This window comes from Stylophora pistillata, chromosome 14 (assembly GCF_964205215.1).
Source record: "Stylophora pistillata chromosome 14, jaStyPist1.2, whole genome shotgun sequence".
Lineage (NCBI taxonomy): Eukaryota > Metazoa > Cnidaria > Anthozoa > Scleractinia > Pocilloporidae > Stylophora > Stylophora pistillata.
In genome coordinates this window covers 17,960,127-17,983,587 of record NC_142532.1, presented here as the reverse complement: position 1 = coordinate 17,983,587, position 23,461 = coordinate 17,960,127, and the positions used below count along the sequence as shown (strand labels likewise).

The 23,461-nt window shown below is 41.7% G+C and overlaps 2 protein-coding genes across 2 annotated transcripts; both read left to right on the top strand.

The window, feature by feature from the left end:
- The first annotated feature begins 928 nt into the window (after window positions 1–928).
- LOC111318853 (uncharacterized) lies at window positions 929–10,087 on the top strand. The gene is made up of 2 exons (XM_022921719.2): window positions 929–1,060; window positions 9,183–10,087. The coding sequence occupies exon 2, from the start codon at window positions 9,212–9,214 to the stop codon at window positions 10,061–10,063; it is 852 nt and encodes a 283-aa protein (XP_022777454.2). The 5' UTR covers window positions 929–1,060; window positions 9,183–9,211; the 3' UTR covers window positions 10,064–10,087.
- Window positions 10,088–17,201: 7,114 nt separating this feature from the next.
- Window positions 17,202–22,013, top strand: LOC148716921 (uncharacterized). Its single transcript, XM_088744645.1, has one exon. The coding sequence runs from the start codon at window positions 17,202–17,204 to the stop codon at window positions 22,011–22,013; it is 4,812 nt and encodes a 1,603-aa protein (XP_088600771.1).
- The last annotated feature ends 1,448 nt before the right edge of the window (window positions 22,014–23,461 follow it).

The following is a 23,461-nucleotide window of genomic DNA, read 5'->3' as shown; positions in this document are numbered from 1 at the left end:
CCACTCCAGGGGAGGACATCCATCACACAGTAATCTCGTGTGTGGGAAATTAACGTCTCCTACCCCAACCCTGCAGGAGACAGGACCTCCATTTATTCGTCCCTATCCGAGAAGACTAGAATATCTAACCATTTCTTGATATTATAGAAAGGTAGCAAATTCTTCTCAATTATTTTAAGACCTTGAGTGTTGGTCCGGCCGGGGCTCGAACCCTCGACCTCCCGCACAACAGTCCAGCGCTCTATCCATTGAGCTAACCAGGAAGCTAGCTAACATACGCTAGTTTTTGTCGCGGAAAACGGATTTTGAGTAGTTTTGAGGGTTGATTTGCCATTCTGTTTGTTTGAGGCGTCATTTTCTTTGCCGCTTTTCTTTTATAGAGCAACCTCCAAAAACTTGATACACCCCCTAAAAATTTTAGAAATCAATTTTTTCCTTATAACCTCTGGAAATAGGAAAACGCCTTTGATGAAAACAAGTTCATCGGTTTTAAATGTCAGCCCTTATTATTTTCCGCTAATTTCGCTACATTTTTAGACCTAAAACACTTGAGCCCGCGTTGATGACTGCATACGGTTGAACGTTGGAAACGTCAGCTGTAGATAATCTTAATTAACGGTAGCTCAGTGCATTATCAACTCAGCTGTTAAAACAAAACTAGCTGTAATCCTTGTTCTTTACAGAAGTAAACATGATCATGTTTACTTGCAATTGTGCGGAAACAAAACAGAACACCATTCTTTAGAAAGAGATTTCCATGGTGATGTTCAAACTAACAGTTCATATACTTTTGTAACTTGGCCTCTGATCTTGTCGATTTCTACTACACGTGCAAGTGCAGTGACCTTTAAAACCAGTGGGTGTTTTCCGCATTCCGATCGCCCTCAAAGTGCCTTCAAAATTAGATTTATAATTATAACCATCTCTATGCGAAAGGAATCGTGTCATTCATTGTGTAGTAAGTGCAACTTGCCGAACGTTAGCAAAGATTGATCACTTTTCAACTACCTTGTGGAATCATAAAGTTCCTAGTTGAGAAACTCATTTATCTTCTTTAACGGTAAGTACAGTAAAAATTAGTTTTCTCAGCACTTTTTCATTTATTCCTTTTTTATTGTTTAATAGCGCTAATTTGACTTTGTCGTGATCGGAAATACGTGTTAATATACCCAGTGCAGTATCAAAGATAAGTCTTTTAGCTTAGCCAAGAGAAATTCAAGTTACACATTGAAGCGCACTTATTAAGGAACGACTATATTCAATTCATTAGCCGTTTACGCGGTAAATGTACAATATTGTGAAGCAGCGTAATCTAATTCGAAGAGGGGGGGGGGGGTTGTTGAAGTCTGTTCTTATGTAAATAGTTTGGGAAGCGATAATATGATGCAGAGCTTTCTTTGGACGATTTATTTGTTGTTTGTCCGTTTTCTTTCGTCATAAAAGCTCAAACAAATGATTTTACAGTTCCTTACTTTCTAATATATACACTAGTGAAATATCGCTTCAAAACCGCCTCCCGGTTAGCTCAATTGGCTAGAGCGCTGGACTGTTATGAGGGAGGTCGAGGTCGATGGTTCGAGCCCCGGCCGGACCAACACTCAAGGTCTTAAAATAACTGAGGAGTTACCTTTCTATAATATCAAGAAATCGATGGACATTCTAGTCTTCTCGAATAAGGACGAATAAACCGTAGGTCCTGTCTCCTGCATCTATTAATTAGTTAATTTAGTTAGGCAGGGGACGTTAAAGAACCCACTCACGAGATTACTGTGATGTGGTCTGGCCTGTTTACTGGGAATTGAGGGGAGGGGGCATCTTCAAATAAGTTTCCTTCGATATTGTTTGTAAACTGCTGATGCAGTCCGGCCAAAGTCCCCCGAAAAGTGTTGTGATGCGCATTTGATCATATCCACATGTTAATTTGCGCAATATAAATATTAAATTATTATTATTATTATTATCATTATTATTAAAATTTTTCTCTCGGTTCGAGTGAAAATTTTCCGGGTTAGTGCGCGGCGGGAAGATGATGAGGCGGTTTCAGGCTCAGCGGATCACTGGAAATTCCATAGTGTTTCAAAACCATTCAAGCTGTTTACGACGGTATCACATCTAATTTTCAAAAGAAAAAACTGGAAACTTAACTGAACGTAAAACGTTTATTATTTAATTCTCCTGGAGCAATGAAAGTTCACTCTTTAAGTTGGTCGTGGCGATGTTTCAGAAATTTCCATAAATTACAACTATCAAGCTTGTTAGTTGCTACGTATAAATTCGAAATTTGAATATTCATTTTTTAGTCTTCTTTAAATCTATTTGAAATGGAAAGGGGGGTTGCCAACATTTGACCAGGAATTTTGTGGACTCGTTTGACGCCGCTGGAGTGGAGTTTTACTTCTCAACTTGACCTTTCTTGATTGCGTGATTTATACCGTGTAGGCATAGTTAAGAGTGTTTGTAACTGAATAAATCCGGCTTGATAATCGTAAATGGCCACTTTAAGAGGCTGTCCGCCTAAGAACGGATAAGACAAATTTCGGACCTTCACCGATTTCCCTAATTTTTACTGTAAAAGTCGAGACTTGTATCCCATGAACAAATTTTGCGTTTATTTTGAACCAGTCTGGTTTTTTCACTTTTTACGAGATACTTTTCAAGGTGACCTCAAAGGCACCCAGTTTCCCCCCCGGACCTCCATAATTTAGCTACAAAAGTCGATCGCTGCTGTAGCCGTATTTTCAATTCTAACGAGCTTTTTATTTTATATGTCTAAGATCAACCTTTTGCCATTACGTTAACGGTAAAATAATCACACTGTATATATTTTTCACTGAGTTACAAATTTTTCAAAATACTTACCTCGAGCACTGAAATTTGTGATGCGTGAGGTACAGGTGGTTGAAAGCTATTTTCTCTCATGTGGGACCTAATCTCGAGTCAAATCTATTACAGCCTATAAGCTCTTACACCTAATAAGTAAATTATGGAATAGAACTTTTGGGCACTCTTCATGGCGCGCCGCAGAGAGCTTTGCGAATTTAACAAATATTCGCCATTTTGATCGAAACCAAAGATAACGCGATCCGCACATGAATCCGATTTCTAAGCCCTAACGGCCTAAAACTGCTTGAAGATAAAGTACCAACTCCTTAATGAAGTATCAAATCGATAAAAATATTGTTTTGTCCGTTTTACATGGCATGGAGGAAATGTTTCAGAATAATCTTTCTCTGTAGTCATATGCAAATTAGCTGCATGCGTTCCTTGTTTTTCGACACACGCGTCCAAAATAGTTTCCGTAGCAATATTTGATCATGCAAACAATAGTTTCTATAGAAGTGGAAACGTTACTGTTGTATCCCCTTTGGACTTGAGAAACTTACTTAATGTTCAAGAGCGCTAGCCTTCGTTTTCAGTTATCAACGACGTGCCAACGGAATTTATTGTTGAAAAAGTTGTTCATTTCACTCTTGTTTATTATTGTGGCCAATTTGCCAGATTTGACCATTTCTTCCGGCTATTTGCTAAAGTTTTCCTTTAAAGTGGTTAGCAAGTTGTTCATCATCATTTGTAGAATGGCATCACAGTTGGTTTGTTAGCCTAATGGTAAGAGTGCTGAACCGGCGGTGTTGCTAAAGTCAAGGGTTCGAATTACGTTTTAGCATGAATTTTTCAGGTTTATTTTCGCAAATTAAAAGTTTCGTCTATAATTGCGATGAACGTCTTCTCGTTCCGCAGTTCCAATATACTGTATTCATATATTCATCATTTCAAAACAGTATTTGTTGAAGAGGTGAAATTTACATGTTTACTTTTTCAACGTGACTGAGTCAGTTACGCCTGGTCACGCAACATCTAGTTTCAGAGGTTTGTCTTGTCGTCGAACCAAACGGGAATCCCGAAGATGTGCAATATGATTGAGTCATCGAGAGTAGGAGAATCCTGCCGGTAGAAATTGAAAAATAATACAAATGATCGAAACTGGCATTTTAATAAACTCCTGCAAAATTCACATATCATTAATTTCTCGAAATTAAGAAAATCACAAACCTATATTTACGCGTAAATGCTATTAACATCTCCCACGGTCAGGGTAGTATTTTTTTTTACTTTCTTTTTTCTCTTTTAATTATTGCGAGTTAAGAACATCGCCACAAACTTAATAACGACAAATTTTGAGAGATTTTCGCGAATTTTCTCAGAAGTGAGTACGTTAATTCGCTGAGTACAACTGTTTATCAGGTTACTTTGAGGCTGTGCCTATTGTTCTACAACAAACTCGCTCCACAGGCACTATCATTTGTTTTCCTGGGCTATGCAGCTTCTGATATAGTTTAATTAAAGCATTGGCATTCCTGTATAAATGACATCAGCTGCTCAATAAGGTCTTTTTTCCTGTCTCTCGATTTAAATGGTACTTCAAAAAACGAGAAGATTTCTTTGAGCATCGCTACATTAAAAAGACTAAGCTTATTCTCCTTTGCGCACTCACACAGATTAAAGGCATCGTAGGACAGAGGGTGCTGCGGCTTTAGTTCATTAAGGATGTGTTCCATCAGCCGTTGTCGTTCAGCTTCCTCTTCCTATAAGGACAGTTCCTTCGGATTTTGCTCGATTTCTGAGGGTGTTCGTTGCCTTTTTCTGTTTGCTGTAAGGCGAGAGAAAAACCCCTACACTTGGCTCTTGGTAAGCCACTCGTCTCGGTCAAACAACCTATTATTCTGCTCGTCTCTTGCCTTTCGCATATCATTTGAAACCTGCAGAGGGTCAGCTTTTAGCCCTGATTGTTCGCCTTGATCAAAATTTGCTGTTAAATAATTCTTAACTTTGCAACTGAATCTAGTGGATCCTGCTCGTGGCTTGGGTAGGGCCCAGCCCATACTGACAGTGTTTACTGGAGGCATTGAGTCACGTACAACCTGGTGGGTACTAGTTTCGTACTGTGGTTCGTCAGTGATGCTGACTGATGTAGTAAACCTCTCTGCCCAATCTCTACGGAGTTTATCATATACTGTTTCTGACAGCCTTTCATCCTTCACACAATGGTCCCCTACGTTCAAATGTAAATCGAACTCTGAAAACGTTTGGAAACTCTTCACGCATCCAGGCTCCGAATATTCAAACATGTCCATATTTGAATCGTCCAAATCATCGTCTTCATTTGAACCCTCTGCTCCAGGAACTGTGTATTCATACACACGTGCATTGAGAAAAGGGAAGAACTCCTTACTTACAACGAGAGCGGTGTCCCCTTGGTCATTTGAAACTAGCTGGTGGTAAGAAATCTCCTTGCCACGCCCTATTCCGTACGACCTCCACGCACGTATACTTTTTTCCCCAAACTGGATGTTGTGTTGCTTGCTAAAACAATCTATCTTGTTCACTTCTAAGGTTCTGTTAGACTCGTCAACTTCACATAGGCACGCAGATGTACCTCTCTCTGGTCTCTCGGAGAGCGCCTTTCTCATGTCTCCCGCTGTTAGAATGTCGTGTCCTTCGTTGCAGAAACATCGGATGCATGTTTTCATTGGGCACAGGATACGATCACACAATCCTTGCCATACTGTGACTCTGAAAAGTCATACCGTAAGACTTCAATACCTGCTCGCTGACCGATAAAAGAAGCTGTTAGGAAAACGAGCGTCTTGCGGAAAAAAAAAACATCTCTTGCTACTGAAGAGAGGTTAAGGAAATATTACTGGTAAGATCTTCGATGTCCACTTCTCTGTGGTTGATGATAACTGAATTAGTTGGCGATAAGCGTGCAAAACAAACAGTGCTGTTTTACTTAATCAGCGCTTCGTGGGAGATGAAAATGGCCATAAACTCAAAAAATACCTTGCCTTAGAAGTGTGGAATAATATGCTCTTCAGTTAAAAGAGACAGCTCTTTGTGTTTAAGAACATCGTAGAAAAAATTTTTTATGGACACAATTTTAAATAATACTAATTTGCATAATTTATTAACTATAAACACAGGTCTTTCCTCTTTAGAACACCAATGTTTTCAAGTTAACGGCGAAAAAGTCGCATGATATGTATTTTTCAATATAAAAATCCGCTCTTCAGTTTTATTTTATGATTTGTAACAAGTTCTCAGATCCCAAATTTACCTGTTGGTCGGATCGCGTTATCTTTGATTTTGATCAAAATGGCGAATATTTGTGAAATTTGCAAAGCTCTGTGCGGCGCGCCATGAAGAGTGCCCAAAAGTTTTATTCCATAATTTACTTATTAGGTGTAAGTGCTTATAGGCTGTAATAGATTTGACTCTAGATCAGGTCCCACATAAGAGAAAATAGCTTTCAACCACATGTACCTCACGCATCACAAATTTCAGTGCTCGAGGTAAGTATTTTGAAAAATTTGTAACTCAGTGAAAATATATACAGTGTAATCATTTGACCGTTAACGTAGTGGCAGAGGGTTGATCTTAGACATATAAAATAGAAAGCTTTTTAGAGTTGAAAATACGGCTTCAGCAGCGATCGACTTTTGTAGCTAAATTATGGAGGTCCGGGGGAGGAAACTGGGTGCCTTTGAGGTCACCTTGAAAAATATCTCGTAAAAATGAAAAAACCGGACTGATTCAAAATAAACGCAATATTTGTTCATGGGATAGAAGTATCGACTTTCACAGTAAAAATCAGGGAAATCGGTGAAGGTCCGAAATTTGCCTTATCCGTTCTTAGGTGGACAGCCTCTTAAATCGTTAACTACAAAAGATCCGTGTACTTACGTCATTGGATCGTATTATCTGAACAATTTGGCTATGAGCAAAGAGTCGAGGCGAATGTCCAAGGGCGTAGTCAGGGGAGGTCCTGGGGTGCCCGTAACCCCCCCCCCCCCCCCATGGTAAGCCTTCTTTTGATCAAACAACCTACAATATTCAGGTGGTGAAAACGCCATGACAATATCTTGGCCTACCCACTATACTCTCACTGCTCATCCCAAAACTGTAACGTAAAGTAAAACATGCACGGCGTGGAGGTCGACAAAACAATCTGGTGAGTAGCCTCTCTGACACCCCCCCTCCTTTTGAAAAATCCTGGCTAAGCCCCTGATGTCACAGTTAAGGAGAATTCTCTTGAGATTGGTGCGACAGTTGGCTTTTTCAGGAGTTTCAAACTTTAAAACTCGTGAAAGGGAATGGAACTTTGTATAAATTGGAGATATGACCTCGTGAAGTTTGTGACCGTGGTCATTATGTAATACTGCAAAGAATACGATGTAACTAGTTCTCAAGAAGAGAAACCAAACACCGTTGTTAAGCTGCAAGGTTTTGTACTTCAAATCAACCGTGAAACCAAAGGCTTTTATCGTACTAAGCAAATCCAAGTAAAACGAAGTAGGAACTTGCATGAGGTATCGGAGATAGCGTGGCTTCCTATATGCTTCAGCAAATGTATACGGCAGTACATGAGATAGCTCTATTTTCAATTGCCGTCATCTTTCTTAGCGCCGCCTGAATAAGGTAAATCTGACATTCAAGTGCATAGTTCAAGCTTTTTCAAGAAACAAACTTATGCTTTGCTCTTCACTAAATCGTATCCAACCCTTACTTCAGGTAGCACATTTTGATTTCCACAACCAACAATCATTGGAAATACACTTTCACAATCTGGCCGTTCCAAATAATAAACTAAAGTTAATCTACGAAGTTTCACAAGAATATGATTCAATCTCATGAAAATTATATAGGAGCCAAAACTTTCCAATTCTCTTTTCAAGATAAAAGTTAGGAAACTAACTTCGGCGCTAACACTCGTAAAAATTGACAAGGTGGAAGTTCTATATTTTTAGGAGCTTGCAATGAGTACCAATGTGACGTTACCAAAGTAATTTTTTTGGAGTGGTTTCTTACGCATATTGCAAAATCCTAAATATATTGTTTGTATTACGTGACGACGTCGGGTAAGTAAAAACTTGGACATCTCTTAATTGCTTCTCAGTTGACTGGCGATAACATGGTTTTGCAGTAGAGCTACTTGTAAACATTTGCATCAGTTTTTTTTTACTCAGATCCTTCACACGAACTAACTGAGGAAAAACCCAATTGTTATAGTTGTCTCACAAGTTACAGAAATTAATTATCCACTTGAAAAGGGCATTGGGGAGAAGAATTGCTGTATAAGCAACAAAACCAAAGCAAGAACAACGTTGCTAACACGAACATAACCCGCAGGTCCATCTGGCCTCGGGGAAAGGAAAAAGATGTTGCTTTTGAAAAGTTCTGCCGGCTTTTCGTGGGTCGACCTTTATTATAACCGATGATTTTAATGACCCATGATTTTGACAAGGTTTGGCTCCCATTTAAGTGGCACGATTTTCGCTTTTTGACACGTTTCGATGGGTATAAATTTAGCGTTTTCAGACTGGAAAACTCAGTTTTGATTATTCCATCGGCTCGAGGGCACACCTTACGGAGGCCTTCAAGTTGTGCTTAGCTGGTCAATCTCAGTTGAGAGAACAGGGCTGTTTGCCGAGTGTAAACCAAATTAAGTTCTGTGTATAATTTTTCTGTTTTCGCGCAGTTAGTTTTCGCATAAGATCATTTCGTTGTGAGCGGTCGACAAACCTCAGTTTAAGCAGCCTTGAGGAAAACAATTTCAAAACGTATTTAACAAAACAGCTTCAGAACATGTTTAAACTTTCGTGTCAATGAAAAACAAGAAACCATCATTGTCTTGAATCAACCCAGCAACCATTTACCTTCTTTGGTGACGAACGCTTCTTTGCAACGCCACATATACTTTAAACGTTAGCAGTTTAATAACTTTAAATAACTCCAGGATAAAGATAATTTTCAAGAATTTGTTCATTTATTTAATTAGGAACCTTACTGGTCAAGGGCGCTTTTTGATTGAGCGTCTTAAAATTGAAAACAACCAACCAGGAGAAAGGAAATAGACGCATTAAATACCTTAAAGAATCAATAAGAACTCAAAGCAACCTGCCAAAAGTGCGGGAAAAGGCGGGTAAACGCAGGTGACCAAGCAGTGATTGGTTTTAGTTTGCATTGATGTGATTGGTTGAGGGAGCGGCGGGAGTTTTTTCGGACCAGTTACCGTGCACATTAAAGCAACACTACTTCAATCTCAGATTACATTCGACACTTGAAAAGTGCTCCAGAGAACTATCACCAGTATCAATAAAGTTGTCTTTTTCTCTATCCTGATGCAGGTCCTTAACTGTAAAGAGTATTGATCAAGATGGAATTTACAGAGCATGAAGAGAAAGTTTCCCAGTTTTACTCTCGCGTTGTGGATAACAGTCATGATTGGAATGAGGGATTTCTTACATTTGGATTGTGGAAGACCAAGTCTGGTGATCCTATACCACGGCCCGATTGCTACAGAGGAATATATGATGAGCTACTGGAAGGTAGCGGGATACAGCCACACCATGACGTACTAGATGTCGCTTGTGGGCAGGGATCAGGCATGTTACGAGTCAAGTCCCAGTACGGCTGCAACATCCAAGGTCTGGACATCAGTGTTGCAAATGTGGAAATAGCAAAGCGGCGACTGCGTGACACTGGAATCACTGTCACGCGAGGGAGCGGGACAAGGATGCCTTATGGTGAAAACTCCTTTGACTACGTCATTTGCGTAGAAGGAGGGCCCAACATGAATAGCAGAGAAGATTTCATTCGAGAGGCCTTCCGAGTTCTTAAGCCAGGAGGAAACCTGTTGATGGCTGACATTGTAGCTTTGAAGGCACTTCAAGATTTAACATACCTAAAGCAAATCGTCTTAAAAGCAGCTGTAAAGGCTTGGATGGTTCCATACAGTAATGTATGCTATGGAATCGATGAATACAAACAGAAGATAAAGGACATTGGCTTAAAAATGAGAAAATTTGAATTTGTAGGCGATAGAGTGATACCGGGTTATTGCAATTTCAATCTTACACTGTCGGTTATGCGAGAGCAAGCGAAAATCAGGGGTCCGTTGGTCGGTTACATAGGAGGCCCGATTATTGATATTGCCCTTGAAAAGGCCTATTCTACTGAATGTATCGAATACGTTATGGTAGTCGCTGAGAAAGAAATTAACGAATAAAGTTCGAAGATTACGGAATTAGAATTCTATGTTTGTTTTGTGCGCAGAGCTCAAGGTAAAATTGAAGCTACGAAACGGAAATAGTGGTGAAAATTTGCAACACGTGCAGAACATCTTTTCGATTTCCTCACAATTTATCACAAAATTTTTTGTGAATAACCACTGTCAATTTCTTCGTATTGCGTAACAAACATGTGTAACATTTGTGTAATACAACTGCGTTAATCACATTAATATTGAGTTTTCTTGAAATAATTTTGTGGCGAAGTATTTGCCTCAAAAACATCCTGATATTTGACTCCCAACCCGAAATCGGGTGCGTTTCAATGAAGATGAAACCACTGTAAGGCGAATCTAGCACGTTCACGGGATCGGATGGGATGTGAGCGGGAAATTAAGATTGGAAACTTGGTCTGGGAATAGTGAGAGCCTCTTCCTTCCCAGACTCTTGCATTTTTTGCACGTTATAATTATTGGCGATTGTCTCCGGAAAGATGGTACAGGCCAAGGTGTTCTCATTAAAAATAAAACACAGGAGTGGTGAGGCTGGGGGAGGGTTTGAGAGCGCAAACATTGTATTTGAGGGGTGGGGTAAAGTGGATGTAGCTTACTCCCGAGGGGCTCATGAGTGGGGTTGGGGAAATTAGTTACAGCCGAAATGAAAATTAACCATTGTTTTAAAAGGGATTAAGTAGAAACGGGCTGCAGCGTTATCAAATTTTGACAAGCAGTCAGGAGTGAAAAATTCTTGAAAGGTATTTATTGAGATTTGCGGTTATAGTTTGTTCGTTCGTGGTTTGCATAAATCTTCGCTGGAGAACTTGTCCGAGTTATGTGGAAATCTTTATCAGGTTAAAAAGTACCAACTCCTTTCTCGAGCTCCTCTCTCTTCTTTCCTCGAAAAGAGATGACCCTGGGAACGAGATTGGTCAAGCAGAATAATGGACCCTTTTATAGTTGTGTACTTAGTTGCTAGGCCTTTGATTTGAAATGAGGCTGAAGGTGACATTGTTGTAATAGAGACTAGTATCTAGTTAGCATGATAGCAAAGTAATTTTCGTTTGAAAAGTAGCAACGTTTCAACCCCAACAAGGTCACCCTTAGCCTCACTCCTGTTCAACTGCAAACAAGCGTGTTACTGTAAAATGGACCATTGACAGCTTCTTAAAAATAGGAGGATTGCAATCGTCAGAGTCTGTAAATCATTATCATTCTTATTTTACCTAATGGTTTGGCCATATATGTTTTCCTGAATTATATATAAATGATGAAAATACAGTGAAGTTACATAAAAATTAAAGCGTAGTTGATAGTTTTTCGGTTTCTCTTATTTAAACAAAGTGCAAAATGGTGCCTAGGTGTGAAAACAAGAGTACTAGATCAAAAGCGTACCACTATAACAACAGAAGTGACTTTTATCACGAAACCCGCGTGTCTCTAATTAAACGGGACCGAAGCTCCGCGTGACGTCGCACCAGTTTGCTGACGAGAGATAAAATAAAAACTATTAATGTAGGATAAATTGGCCACAATAGTGACGCTTTTATTTCACCCGACATCAATTATCAAGAACATTGATATAATAAACATCATGCAGTCTCTTTAAGCAAAGGTGGGGTTAAATATCAGTAGAGCCAAATACGTATAAAAGGCAACTAAAGTTTGAAGAGAAGGCCGGAACATGGGGAGAGGGCAGGAAAATTCTTCTACAGTACCGAAAATCTGTGTTCGGATGTTAACATGATGGGAATGAAGGCGAGAAAGGACCAGAGAAACTGACCTTGCCTATAACCTTGGTGCTATTTGATTTGACCTCATTTGATTGGCTTAAGTTCTGTGATTGACAACGGCCCTTGCCCCATGCAAAGGTACCTAAATACTTAACTATGACGGGCCTCGCGAGATAAAATCACATTATGCTTATGCAAGAGACTATGAGGGTGCTTATGTCATAATGTGAAGGTGTAATCTGATCATCCGGGTGAGTGTAGTCTTGAGAAGGACTGTTGTCGGTGGTAGTGACTGACGTTTCGCTGGACAACCTGTGCGGAAGTCATCATCAGAGTCAAGCGAATGATTGTTGTCAGTAGAATGTTCTTATTCCAGTTCGTGTGAAATGATCGGTTGGTTTTGCCGTGATGTTATTGGCTGTAAGACTCAAGTGACGTAAGTCGGTCGTGATTGGTCTGTTTCGATCTGTCGGTAGAGTTAGGTCGTTCTTTCTCGGTCGTTGTGATGTTTACTTCGTGAATGAGTCGTTTGTATGGAGCGGGTAGTTATTGACATCTGTTTAGCGGAGTCTGTTCTAAGTTAGTAAACCAGCTTTCCAGAGTCAGTCGTTGAAAGTAGTTAGTGCTGTAGGTTAGGCATTGCACAGAGTCCCAGTCAATTTGGTGGTTGGTAAGTCGATGGTGTTCAGTAATGTGATTGCTGACATCACCTTTCCTCGTCGCCCGTCTGTGTTCCGTCAGTCTTGATGTGAGGTTTCTGCCAGTCTCGCCGATGTAGGAGGCTTGACAGTCGGAACAATTGATCTTATAAATCGTTCCCTTTCTGCTACTCGGTTCGTCTTTGTCTTTAACGTTGGTTAGTAACTGACGTAGTGTGGTGGTGACGTACAGTTTACCAGAGAAGTCGAAGAAAATGGCAAACTTCCTTTTCTAGACTGCCTGGTAAGCCACAATGACAACTCATTGCGGACGACAGTTTACAGGAAACCAACACACACCGACAGAGTACTAGACGAGTCATCCTACAACCCTACATGACACAAAACCACAACTATCAGAACTCTAACACGACGCGCACAACTAGTATGCGACTCGACAGACAGCTTATCCTACGAGAACAAATACCTTCACCGTGTTTTTACAAAGAACAGCTACAACAACGACTTCATCCGACGAAACACTCACCGACCCACTTCCACTACCGAAACAAACGACACCGCAACCCCTACGACTACAGCAACCATACCGTACATGAAAGGCATGTCTGAAAACATCTCGCGCATCTTACTACCCTTCAATATCCGCGTCGCCCACAAACCCATCACCACACTACGTCAGTTACTAACCAACGTTAAAGACAAAGACGAACCGAGGAACAGACAGGGAACGATTTATAAGATCAATTGTTCCGACTGCCAAGCCTCCTACATCGGTGAGACTGGCAGAAACCTCACAACAAGACTGACTGAACACAGACGGGCGACGAGGAAAGGTGATGTCAGCAATCACATTGCTGAACACCATCGACTTACCAACCACAACATTGACTGGGACTCTGCGCAATGCCTAACCTACAGCACTGACTATTTTCAACGACTGACTCTGGAAAGCTGGTTTACTAACTTAGAACAGACTCCCCTAAACAGATGTCAACAACTACCCGCTCCATACAAACGACTCATTCACAAAATAAACATCACAAACGACCGAAAAAGAACGACCTAACTTTACCGACAGATCGAAACAGACCAATCACGACCGACTTACGTCACTTGAGTCTTACAGCCAATAACATCACGGCAAAACCAACCGATCATTTGACACGAACTGGAATAAGAACATTCTACTGACAACAGTCCTTCACTTGACTCTGATGATGACTTCCGCACAGGTTGTCCGGCGAAACGTCAGTCACTACCACCGACAACAGTCCTTCTCGGGACTACACTCACCCGGACGATCAGACTACACCTTCACATGTTACCCCCGGGTTCAAGCCATTTACTGCATCATGTCATAATGTTGGCTTCTTTTTTCAGATGGTAACACTAAATTTAACAGTAAGAAAAACACGTCTTTCAGATAAATATAATTCACGTTAATCCTGACCAGCTGATTAGATGATCAGCTGATGAGCTAAAAATAACAAACGATTACAATAGTTACACAATAAACGACATAAAGAATCAACGAAAAACACGACGGAAAGATGAGTATAAAGCGCTTGCATTGTCATGGCCACAGAAACGTTGCTGAACTACATGCGCTTAACGCGAAAACAGTTATAGTACGTGTAGGCAACAACAAGGCGACAACAAAGCGGCAACGAAATGACAAAGAAAGGCGCTAATGAAGTAACAAGTATAACTACATTTATTTAAGTAAAAGACTTAAATAAATGAACTCCAAACACGCAAAGAGAAAAAAAAAGCAACAAGAAAAAATGTCCCACTAACAACTTACATAAACTTTATAGATAAACAGAAAAATATAGCGTTTAAGAACCCCCACCTGTCTGGAGGCAGACCAGTTCGCTTTAACCAAAGAGCAGCCAAGGAGTTGAGCCCGGGAAAGCCGGAAACATCAGTGTGGAGGGCTAATCTTGTACCCAGATCCTTCCATGTAACTGTTACCCTCCATGTAACTGTTAACCGCCGCCTGGTTAGCTCAATTGGGAGAGCGCCGGACTGCTGTGCGGGAGGTCGAGAGTTCAATACCGGCCGGACCAACACTCAGGGTCTTAAAATTAACTGAGAAGAATATGCTTCCTTTCTTTAACATCAAGAAATGGTTAGATATTCTAGTCTTCTCGGATAGGGACGAATAAATGGAGGTCCCGTCTCCTGCAGGGTTAGGGGCAGGAGACGTTAATTTCCCACGCACGAGATTACTGTGTGATGGATGTCCTCCCCTGGGGTGGGTTGGGTGGGTAACAGGACCCCCGTTGATACCAGTGTTTACTACACTGAAGGGGCTATCTTGTATAAATATAGATGTCTGTCTGTCTGTCTTACCCCCGCTTGGCCGTGGAAGGTCTGGGTATCACCAGATTACAAGATCAGCGTCTTGAGCACTCAGCCATAGCCACACAGCATCCGGATTCACTCAATTAGGAAGTCAAATGAATCTTTAAAACTAGTGAAAACAGCTTAAAATTGTATGAAATTATTTGGACCTATCTTATTCATTGGGAAGATCCAGCGAACGGTCAAATATTGTAACTCCCATTGCGGGCCTATGTTCACGTAAACATCCGGGCAATCTCCCATGTGCTTTGAGAGGAAAATCCGTCACGTTCATTTTCGAGAATGTTTGGTTGCTATTTTATTGTCATTGTTTGAAAACCCTAAGCTCGAACAGTCGGTGAGTTTTCATTTCAGTTGTTAATGTTGTAATTTCGTTTGTTTTAAGCGTGTTTTCTGTTTGCAGAAAACCTCTCCTTTACTGGCGAGTCGAGTTTTCGACTTGGGCAAATGTTTCTGTGAAATAAACAACAGTTTTCGACTTCTACGAATTGGTCGTGGAGTTTAGAGGTTTAACTTGTTCCATAAGAGGATTTGGAAGTGGTGGAGGCATCGTAATTTTGTTTCGGGTATATTGTTCGGTTGGAACACTTCGAATTTGGAATTATGGAAGATGACCTTGAGCTATATTTGAATTCTTCGCATCAACAAGCGAGTGATCGTACACACATGACCGCGTTGGGCGGTTCGATGGAAATGGAAGAAGAAAACGGCACCGAAAACATTCAAGTTAACTCGCGTAACGAAGTTGAAGACGTCGAGGGATATTTGAACGAGAAGAAACGCGCTCTAAACAATTCGCGCTCCGGCTATGTTGGAAATCTGACCAGAATATACAACGAAATTACCCGTTTGATGGAAAACGGCGGAACCCAGGACGAAATCTCAAGGGAAATGGAAAATTTTAACGATGGGTGGATTAAATTTGTGGATGCTCATGATAAATACTGCAAGTGTTTGGTTGTTGGTGTTGACGCTTCGGCGTTGGAAAAGGCTGAGAAAGGTTATAAGGAGCAAATGGAGCGAAAATTAAATCTCGATACCGCTGTAAAATGGTGGCGACCCGAGTATCAGCACAGCAGTGTATTTTCAAGCTTAAGATGTAAAGGCCCGGGCAGTAAAGCTTCCAAATCGAGTTCAAAGACATCTTCGAGTACGGTGTCCCGAAAAAGAGAAGCTCTTGCTTTAGCTCAGGTTAAGGTCCGCCAATTGAAAATTCGCCAGCGATTGGACGAAGAAGAACAAGAGATTCGAAGGAAAAGAGAGTCAATGGAAGCCGAAATGGAGGCAGAAAAGGCTGCTATGTCATTAAAAATTTATGAAGAAGAAACAGGAGAAGAAGGAAGAGGCATGGAATTATCAATTAGTCATGAAAGGGAACATTGTCAGCCACCTAAATTACAAGGTGTGACCGAACTAAAGGGTACTTTAGAGCCCTTTACAATGAATCGAACTCCATCCCCCAAACCACAAGTTTCTACTATTCCATCTCTGTCTACGACTAATTATTTAAATGAAACAGTATCTGGATCATTTCTGCCACACCCCAAACGGGAAGCCCTCGTCGTTCCTGCCTCATCGTGTAACTCAGCTCAGCCAAATGGTTACGCGACCTTACAACCAGTCTCTCATCTGTCAAGTTCCAAACAACTTAGATTTACATCCTCCTTGGACAATCCTGCCTCTGGAACTGTTGGTGGCGTTACATCATCTGTGACACCTACAAGTAACACAATCATAAGTTCGTTAACAGTACCTGTGTTTCAGCCCTGGGAATTGCAGCATACTACTTCCCGCTTGCCAAGTGGGGATTCGAAACCCTTGTTTGTTGATTCTGTAGTACCCAGTATTAAGTCTTCAGAAGCAATGTATGAACAACCCGTCAGAGAATCGTGGTCTTCTGTTTGGCAAATGCCGCGAGCCCAGACATCACAAAATGTGACGTGTTACACAACACCAGCACAGCAGGTACAGCACTTTGACAGTGGAAGGGAAATGGTGAAGGCACTGAGGCAAGTGGTTACCTCGCCAAAAGTCGAATACCTCAAGTTTGATGGAAACCCACTTAGATATGTGTCATTTATTCACAACTTCGAAACTTATTTGGAACAGGACAACCCTGACGACTCTAGGCGTCTCCAACTACTGATCCAACACTGCACTGGAAAGGCAAGATAAGCGGTCGAGAGCTGTGAGAATTTACCAGTTTCTGATGGTTATCGAGTGGTGAAAGAAACATTACGCGAGAACTTCGGAAAACCGCACGTAATTGCAGATGCGCAAATTAAGAAATTGCTACGTTTACCTAGGCTGAAGAATGTGGATGGACCTTCCTTATTAGAATTTAGTAGACACTTAGACACTGCTGATCGAACCTTGACTGGAATGGGAACTGAATATGTAGCTGACCTTAATCACATGAACACTTTGAGAGAGCTAACCAAAAAGTTGCCAATGTTCCTCCGAGCAAAATGGACCGAGTGCGCTGGGAAAATTATAGTATCAGATCGTAGACCTAAGTTTGGAGATTTTGTAAAATTTATCAAAGAACGAGCCAAGTTGGTGGACAATGAATTCGGACACGACATGAACTCTGAACCCTCTAAAGAAACAATTCTCGGAAGGAGTCAGGGGAATCAGAGCAAACCTCACCTCCGCTCATCAACGTTCTTGACTGGAACTGGATCAACCAGTGGTCGTCAGAATGAAAACAAGAGAGGGCCAGATTTCGTAAAGAATCAAGCTCCTTGTCCGGTTTGTTCCGAGCGACATGAAATTTGGAAGTGCGAAAGGTTCAAAGGTTTCACATATGGAGAGAAAAGGAAAGTTGTGCAACAAGGTGGACTTTGTAACAAATGTCTTGTAAAGGGACACATAGCTAAGGAGTGCCCCAAAGTGAATTTCAAGTGCCAGAAGTCTAGTTGTGGAGGTAACCACCACACTCTAATGCATCGTCACACTACAGGAACCGGAGGAGAAGCTAATGCTGATGCTGAACAACAATCGCGAGCAAGACAAGAAAATGCTTTGCTTCCTAATGTTACTGGGGCCGGGAATGATAGAGAAGTAACTGTAGCGGCCACTGGGGCCGGAGAAAACCGAGTTTGTCTTGGGATCCTGCCTGTCAAAGTTCAAGGAAAGGGTAGCGACAGGATGGTCGAAACGTATGCTCTGCTTGACAATGGTTCGGAGGTGACACTGTGCCATGAAAGGCTGGCAAAGGAACTTAAGCTTAATGGAAATAGACTTAGTTTCACATTGACTGGAATGACGGGTTCAGCCCAGGTGGAAGGTTGCCTTGTAGATGTGGTGGTGAAGTCCTTGGATGAATCAGTTAGTGTCGAATTGTTGAATGTGAAAACAGTCAATGATATGCCAATTTCTACAAGTTGCATAGCGAAGACAGAAGACCTTACTAGGTGGCCTCATCTTCGAGACATTGACATTCCAGTGCTAGAATATGGAGAAGTCTTGCTATTGATCGGGCTCAAAGAGAATCCTGGCCTGTTCCTTCCACTTGAATGTAAATCTGGTGACCACGATGAGCCGATAGCTATCCGATACAGCTTGGGATGGACAGTGATGGGTCCAATGGGGGGTCAGAAAGGGGATCACGGTTGCTCAGTGAATTTTGTCCGCACGAAGGAAAGTCAGTGGAGGCGAAGGGGAGACCACGCCAACACTGAGCCGTTTAATGTTAAACACCATACTGATGATGAATTCTTACATCGCCAACTCGAGCGACTTTGGAAAACAGATTTTGGTGACTCTTCCGTTGGAATAGATACCCTACCATCCATTGAAGACAACAAAGCCTTAGACAAGATGGAACAATCCCTACAAAGAGTGGGTGACCACTTTCAAGTTGCTCTGCCATGGCGGGAAGAATTGCCTTATCTCCCCAACAATAAACCAATGGCGGAACAAAGGTTACAACTTCTGAAGAAACGACTGCTTAAAGATGGAGAGTTGCTCACGAAGTACCGAAGTACGATGCAAGAGTACATAGTTAGTGGGCATGCCCAGAGAGTTCGAAGGGAAGAGTTAGACGTGAGAGATCGACCAGTTTGGTACCTTCCGCACCATCCTGTGACCCATCCGTTAAAACCAGGAAAAGTAAGAGTGGTCTTCGATTGCGGTGCAAAGTATCATGGAACCTCCCTTAATCAGCAATTATTACAAGGCCCTGACTTGGCAAATCCTTTAGTAGGAGTATTGATCAGATTTCGCCAAGAATCTATCGCCATCGCAGCCGACATTGAGGCCATGTTTCATCAAGTTTACGTCGAGCCCAAGGACCGGGATGCGTTGAGATTCTTATGGTGGCCCAATGGAGACTTGAACGAGGAACCGCGAGAGTACTGCATGGTGAAACATCTATTTGGGGCGACCTCTTCTCCATCTTGTGCAAACCTTTGCCTCAAGAAAACAGCATCGATATATCAATCAGAATTCGACCCTGTGACAGTTCAAACCGTGAAGAAAAGCATGTATGTCGACGATTTGATGAAGTCTGTAAATTCACCAGAGATTGCAATAAGGCTGTCTTCACAACTAAGAGAATTGCTGGCGAAAGGTGGCTTCAGGTTAACAAAATGGCTTAGCAATGACCGGAAGGTGTTGGCTGAAATACCACAATCTGAAAGAGCAAGTTCAGTGGTCAACTTGGACATAGAAGATTTGCCCACAGCGTGTGCGCTTGGTTTAAAATGGAATGTAGAGACTGACAAATTCATCTGGGAGGTGTCAGCCAAAATTCAGCGATTACTGGAAGAGAAGCCAATGACTAGACGTGGAGTGTTGTCAGTTGTTAGTTCATTATTTGATCCACTTGGTTTTATCTCCCCCTTCATAATGAAGGCCAAGCTATTACTACAAGAACTTTGTCGGAAGAAGGTGGGATGGGACGGTGTCATTGGTGAACAAGAAAGGGTTCAGTGGTTACACTGGCTAGAAGACCTTCCAAAATTGCAAGCATTCCAAATCGAACGATGTTTTAAGCCGAAGAACTTTGGCGAAACAAAGAATGTTCAGTTGCACATTTGCTCAGATGGATCTCGTGTAGGGTATGGAGCAGTAGCCTATCTACGCCTTGTTGACGTTTTCGACAACATCCATTGCAGCTTTGTCATGGGAAAGGCACGGCTGGCCCCCATCCACGAAATCACGATTCCAAGGTTGGAATTATCAGCAGCAGTTATCTCAGTTAGGCTGTACCAGATCATAAGTCGAGAAGTGGAAATCAAGATAGATCGAGTGAAGTACTGGACGGACTCTACTACCGTATTGAAATGCCTTAAAAATGACACCAAGCGGTTTCACACCTTTGAGTCGAATCGCCTTACCATGATCCGTAGCATATCATCCACCTCAGATTGGAGATACGTCAACCGAGATGAGAATCCAGCAGACAATGCATCCAAAGGCTTGAGGCTTGACGAGATGATCAAGAACAAGCGGTGGTTAAATGGTCCAGCGTTCCTTTGGGAAGAAGAATCCTGTTGGCCAGCAACCATTGAGGTGCCCCCCTTGAAAGATAGCGATCCTGAAGTAAGAAAGGAAAGCCGAATCTACACCACCGTTGCTGTTCAAGATTCAATAGGAAGTTTGATACATTACTACTCTTCATGGTGGAAATTGAAGAAAGCGTTTGCGTGGATTTTACGCTACAAGAAGTTTCTCCAGAGCAAAGTTTGCAAGCAGGAAGTATACGATGCATCTCCTCCAATTAGTTCAGGAAACATAGTTGGAAAACTAACCGCACTCGAGCTGCAAAAGGCTGAAGAGGAAATTGTTCGTCAGGTCCAGAAAGCTACCTTTCCAAAGGTGTTTGAGGCACTCAGTAACATCCCGCCTGGCGCAAACAAACGGTTGATAAAGAAGGCACTAAAGAGGGAGGGCGCCTCGATATTCCAATTGAATCCTAAGTTGAGAAACGGGTTGCTGGCAGTTGGTGGACGACTAGAGAGTGCTCCTGTAAACGAAGATTTGAAGTATCCTTACATTCTACCCAATAATCACCATGTGACAGAACTAATTATTCGGCACAACCACGCGAATGTGGGCCATATGGGCCAGGAATCTGTGCTATCATCACTGAGAGAAAGGTTTTGGGTCATAAAGGGACGCTCTGCAGTACGACGTGTATTGAGAAAGTGTGTTGATTGCCAAAAACGAAAGGCACCCACCGGAGAGCAGTTCATGGCAAAGTTACCTGAAGACAGGATCACCCCAAATAAACCTCCATTCACATATGTCGGGGTGGATCTTTTTGGCCCCATAGAAGTAAAGCAGAAAAGAAGTAGAGTCAAGAGATATGGATGTATTTTCACGTGCTTGTCAGTCCGTGCCATACACATTGAGGTTGCAAATACTTTGAATACAGATTCTATGATCAATGCATTGAGGAGATTCATTTGCCTGAGAGGATGTCCCGAGGAAATCAGGAGCGACTGTGGAACGAACTTAACTAAAGCAGACAAGGAGTTGAAAGAATCGATTGAAGAATGGAATCAGCAAAGGATCGATGGATTCTGTGCTCAAAGAGGAATTCAGTGGATCTTCAATCCACCTGGGGCAAGCCACATGGGAGGGGCATGGGAAAGAATGATCAGGTCCGTACGTCAAATCTTGAAGGCCCTATTGAAGGAACAAGTGGTCTGTGACGAAGTGCTTCACACCGTGCTGACTGAAGCGACTAACATCCTCAACAGTAGACCCTTGACGCGAAACAGTAATGATGTTATGGATGAAGAACCGTTGACCCCAAACCATCTTCTAAACTTGCGACCATGTTCCAGTTTGCCCCCAGGAATTTTCGACAAAGAAGATCTTTACTGTCAACGCCAGTGGAGACAAGCGCAGTACCTGTCAAATCTCTTCTGGAAACGGTGGATTAGTGAATACCTCCCGACCCTTCAAGAACGAAAGAAGTGGAATGAAGCAAAGGAGAATCTGAAAGTGGGAGATGTCGTTCTGTTAGCTGACAAAAACTTTCCCAGAGGACAGTGGCCACTCGCGCGAATCATTGCAGTCTTTCCTAGTGAAGATGGGCTTGTGCGTTCTGCAAGAGTTAGGACCAGTTCCACCGTCATGACCCGCGCGAAGCGCCAAAGACAGAGGGAGGTGAAAACGACAGTGACTACCCTCGTACGACCAATTACGAAGCTGTGTCGTCTTGAATTGTCAAATTCCTAGTTAGTTGGAATCATCCCGTGATTCTTCGATCACACTTTCATGTAGCACCTTGACGTTATGGACGTGTCTGTGCAGCGTTACAAAGTTTTATTTGACGCAGACTCTGATCTAACCTTATAGACTACAATGGCCTGGCATTTGACATTTGTAACATATTTTGAACTGGTGTGGATCTATATGGACGACAAAATAATTAGGTGTATTTACGCCGGCACCTGATGACATTGATCTAAGATGTGGTCAGTTAGTTTATATTGCTTGCATTGAGTAGCTTCGCGTTATTTCACGTTAAATCGCACTGGTCGCAGATAGCCTTTGTAAATGAAATAGTTTGTGTAAATTTCATTTAGGGGCCGGTGTAACTCCCATTGCGGGCCTATGTTCACGTAAACATCCGGGCAATCTCCCATGTGCTTTGAGAGGAAAATTCGTCACGTTCATTTTCGAGAATGTTTGGTTGCTATTTTATTGTCATTGTTTGAAAACCCTAAGCTCGAACAGTCGGTGAGTTTTCATTTCAGTTGTTAATGTTGTAATTTCGTTTGTTTTAAGCGTGTTTTCTGTTTGCAGAAAACCTCTCCTTTACTGGCGAGTCGAGTTTTCGACTCGGGCAAATGTTTCTGTGAAATAAACAACAAATATTGTTTCAGGCGAAGAGGTTGAACGTTGGAAACATCAGCTTTAGACACTTAACGGTGGCTAATTAACAATTATTCCATGAGCGCGCGTTGGATATGAGATGATAGATAGCCAACGAGGCGCGTAGCGCCGAGTTGGCTATAATTATCTCATATCCAACAAGCGCGAGTGGAATAATTGTTTTATTAAAAACGTTAAATTAAATTATTAAATTTTATTAAATTTTTAGCTCCCTTTTAATCTTAAGCTGAAACGTACGCTTGCCATATTTGTAGATTATGGTATATTCGCTGATATACCATAATGGCTAAGCCAATAAAAAGTCTTGAATTGCATTATCCAATGATCTAGTTTTTAATAATGTACTTTATTACATACTAAAACAGTGGATAGTGTTGAAGGCGCGCTCTGATTGGCTGGTCAAACTCCGAATATCCTTTGCTGTTTACCTCCGAGCATCTCGGGAAAAAATGGCGTCCCAGTTTGCATCCGCGACAAGCGAAGAAATCACTCAAATTAACAAGTTAACGTATATCATCTCACTGCTTTAGTATATACTAAAACAACTATTTACCTCAGTGTCAGTGATTATTGGTGGATATTTACCTCGCCGCGAATATCCACCACTAACCACCTCCACTTCGGTGAATAACTGTTCATTATCAACTCAGTTGATTAAAAAAATTAGCTATAAATGTTTTCCTTCACAGAAGTAACCAGGATCATGTTTACTTGTGCGTAAAAAAAACCGGAACACCGTTCTTTAGACAGAGATTTCCATGGTGATGTTCAAGCTAGCTTAAGCGCAT

Coding starts and splice junctions, on each gene's coding strand:
- LOC111318853 (XM_022921719.2), top strand. CDS start 9,212: ATGGAATTTACAGAGCATGAAGAGAAAGTTTCCCAGTTTTACTCTCGC.
- LOC148716921 (XM_088744645.1), top strand. CDS start 17,202: ATGGGAACTGAATATGTAGCTGACCTTAATCACATGAACACTTTGAGA.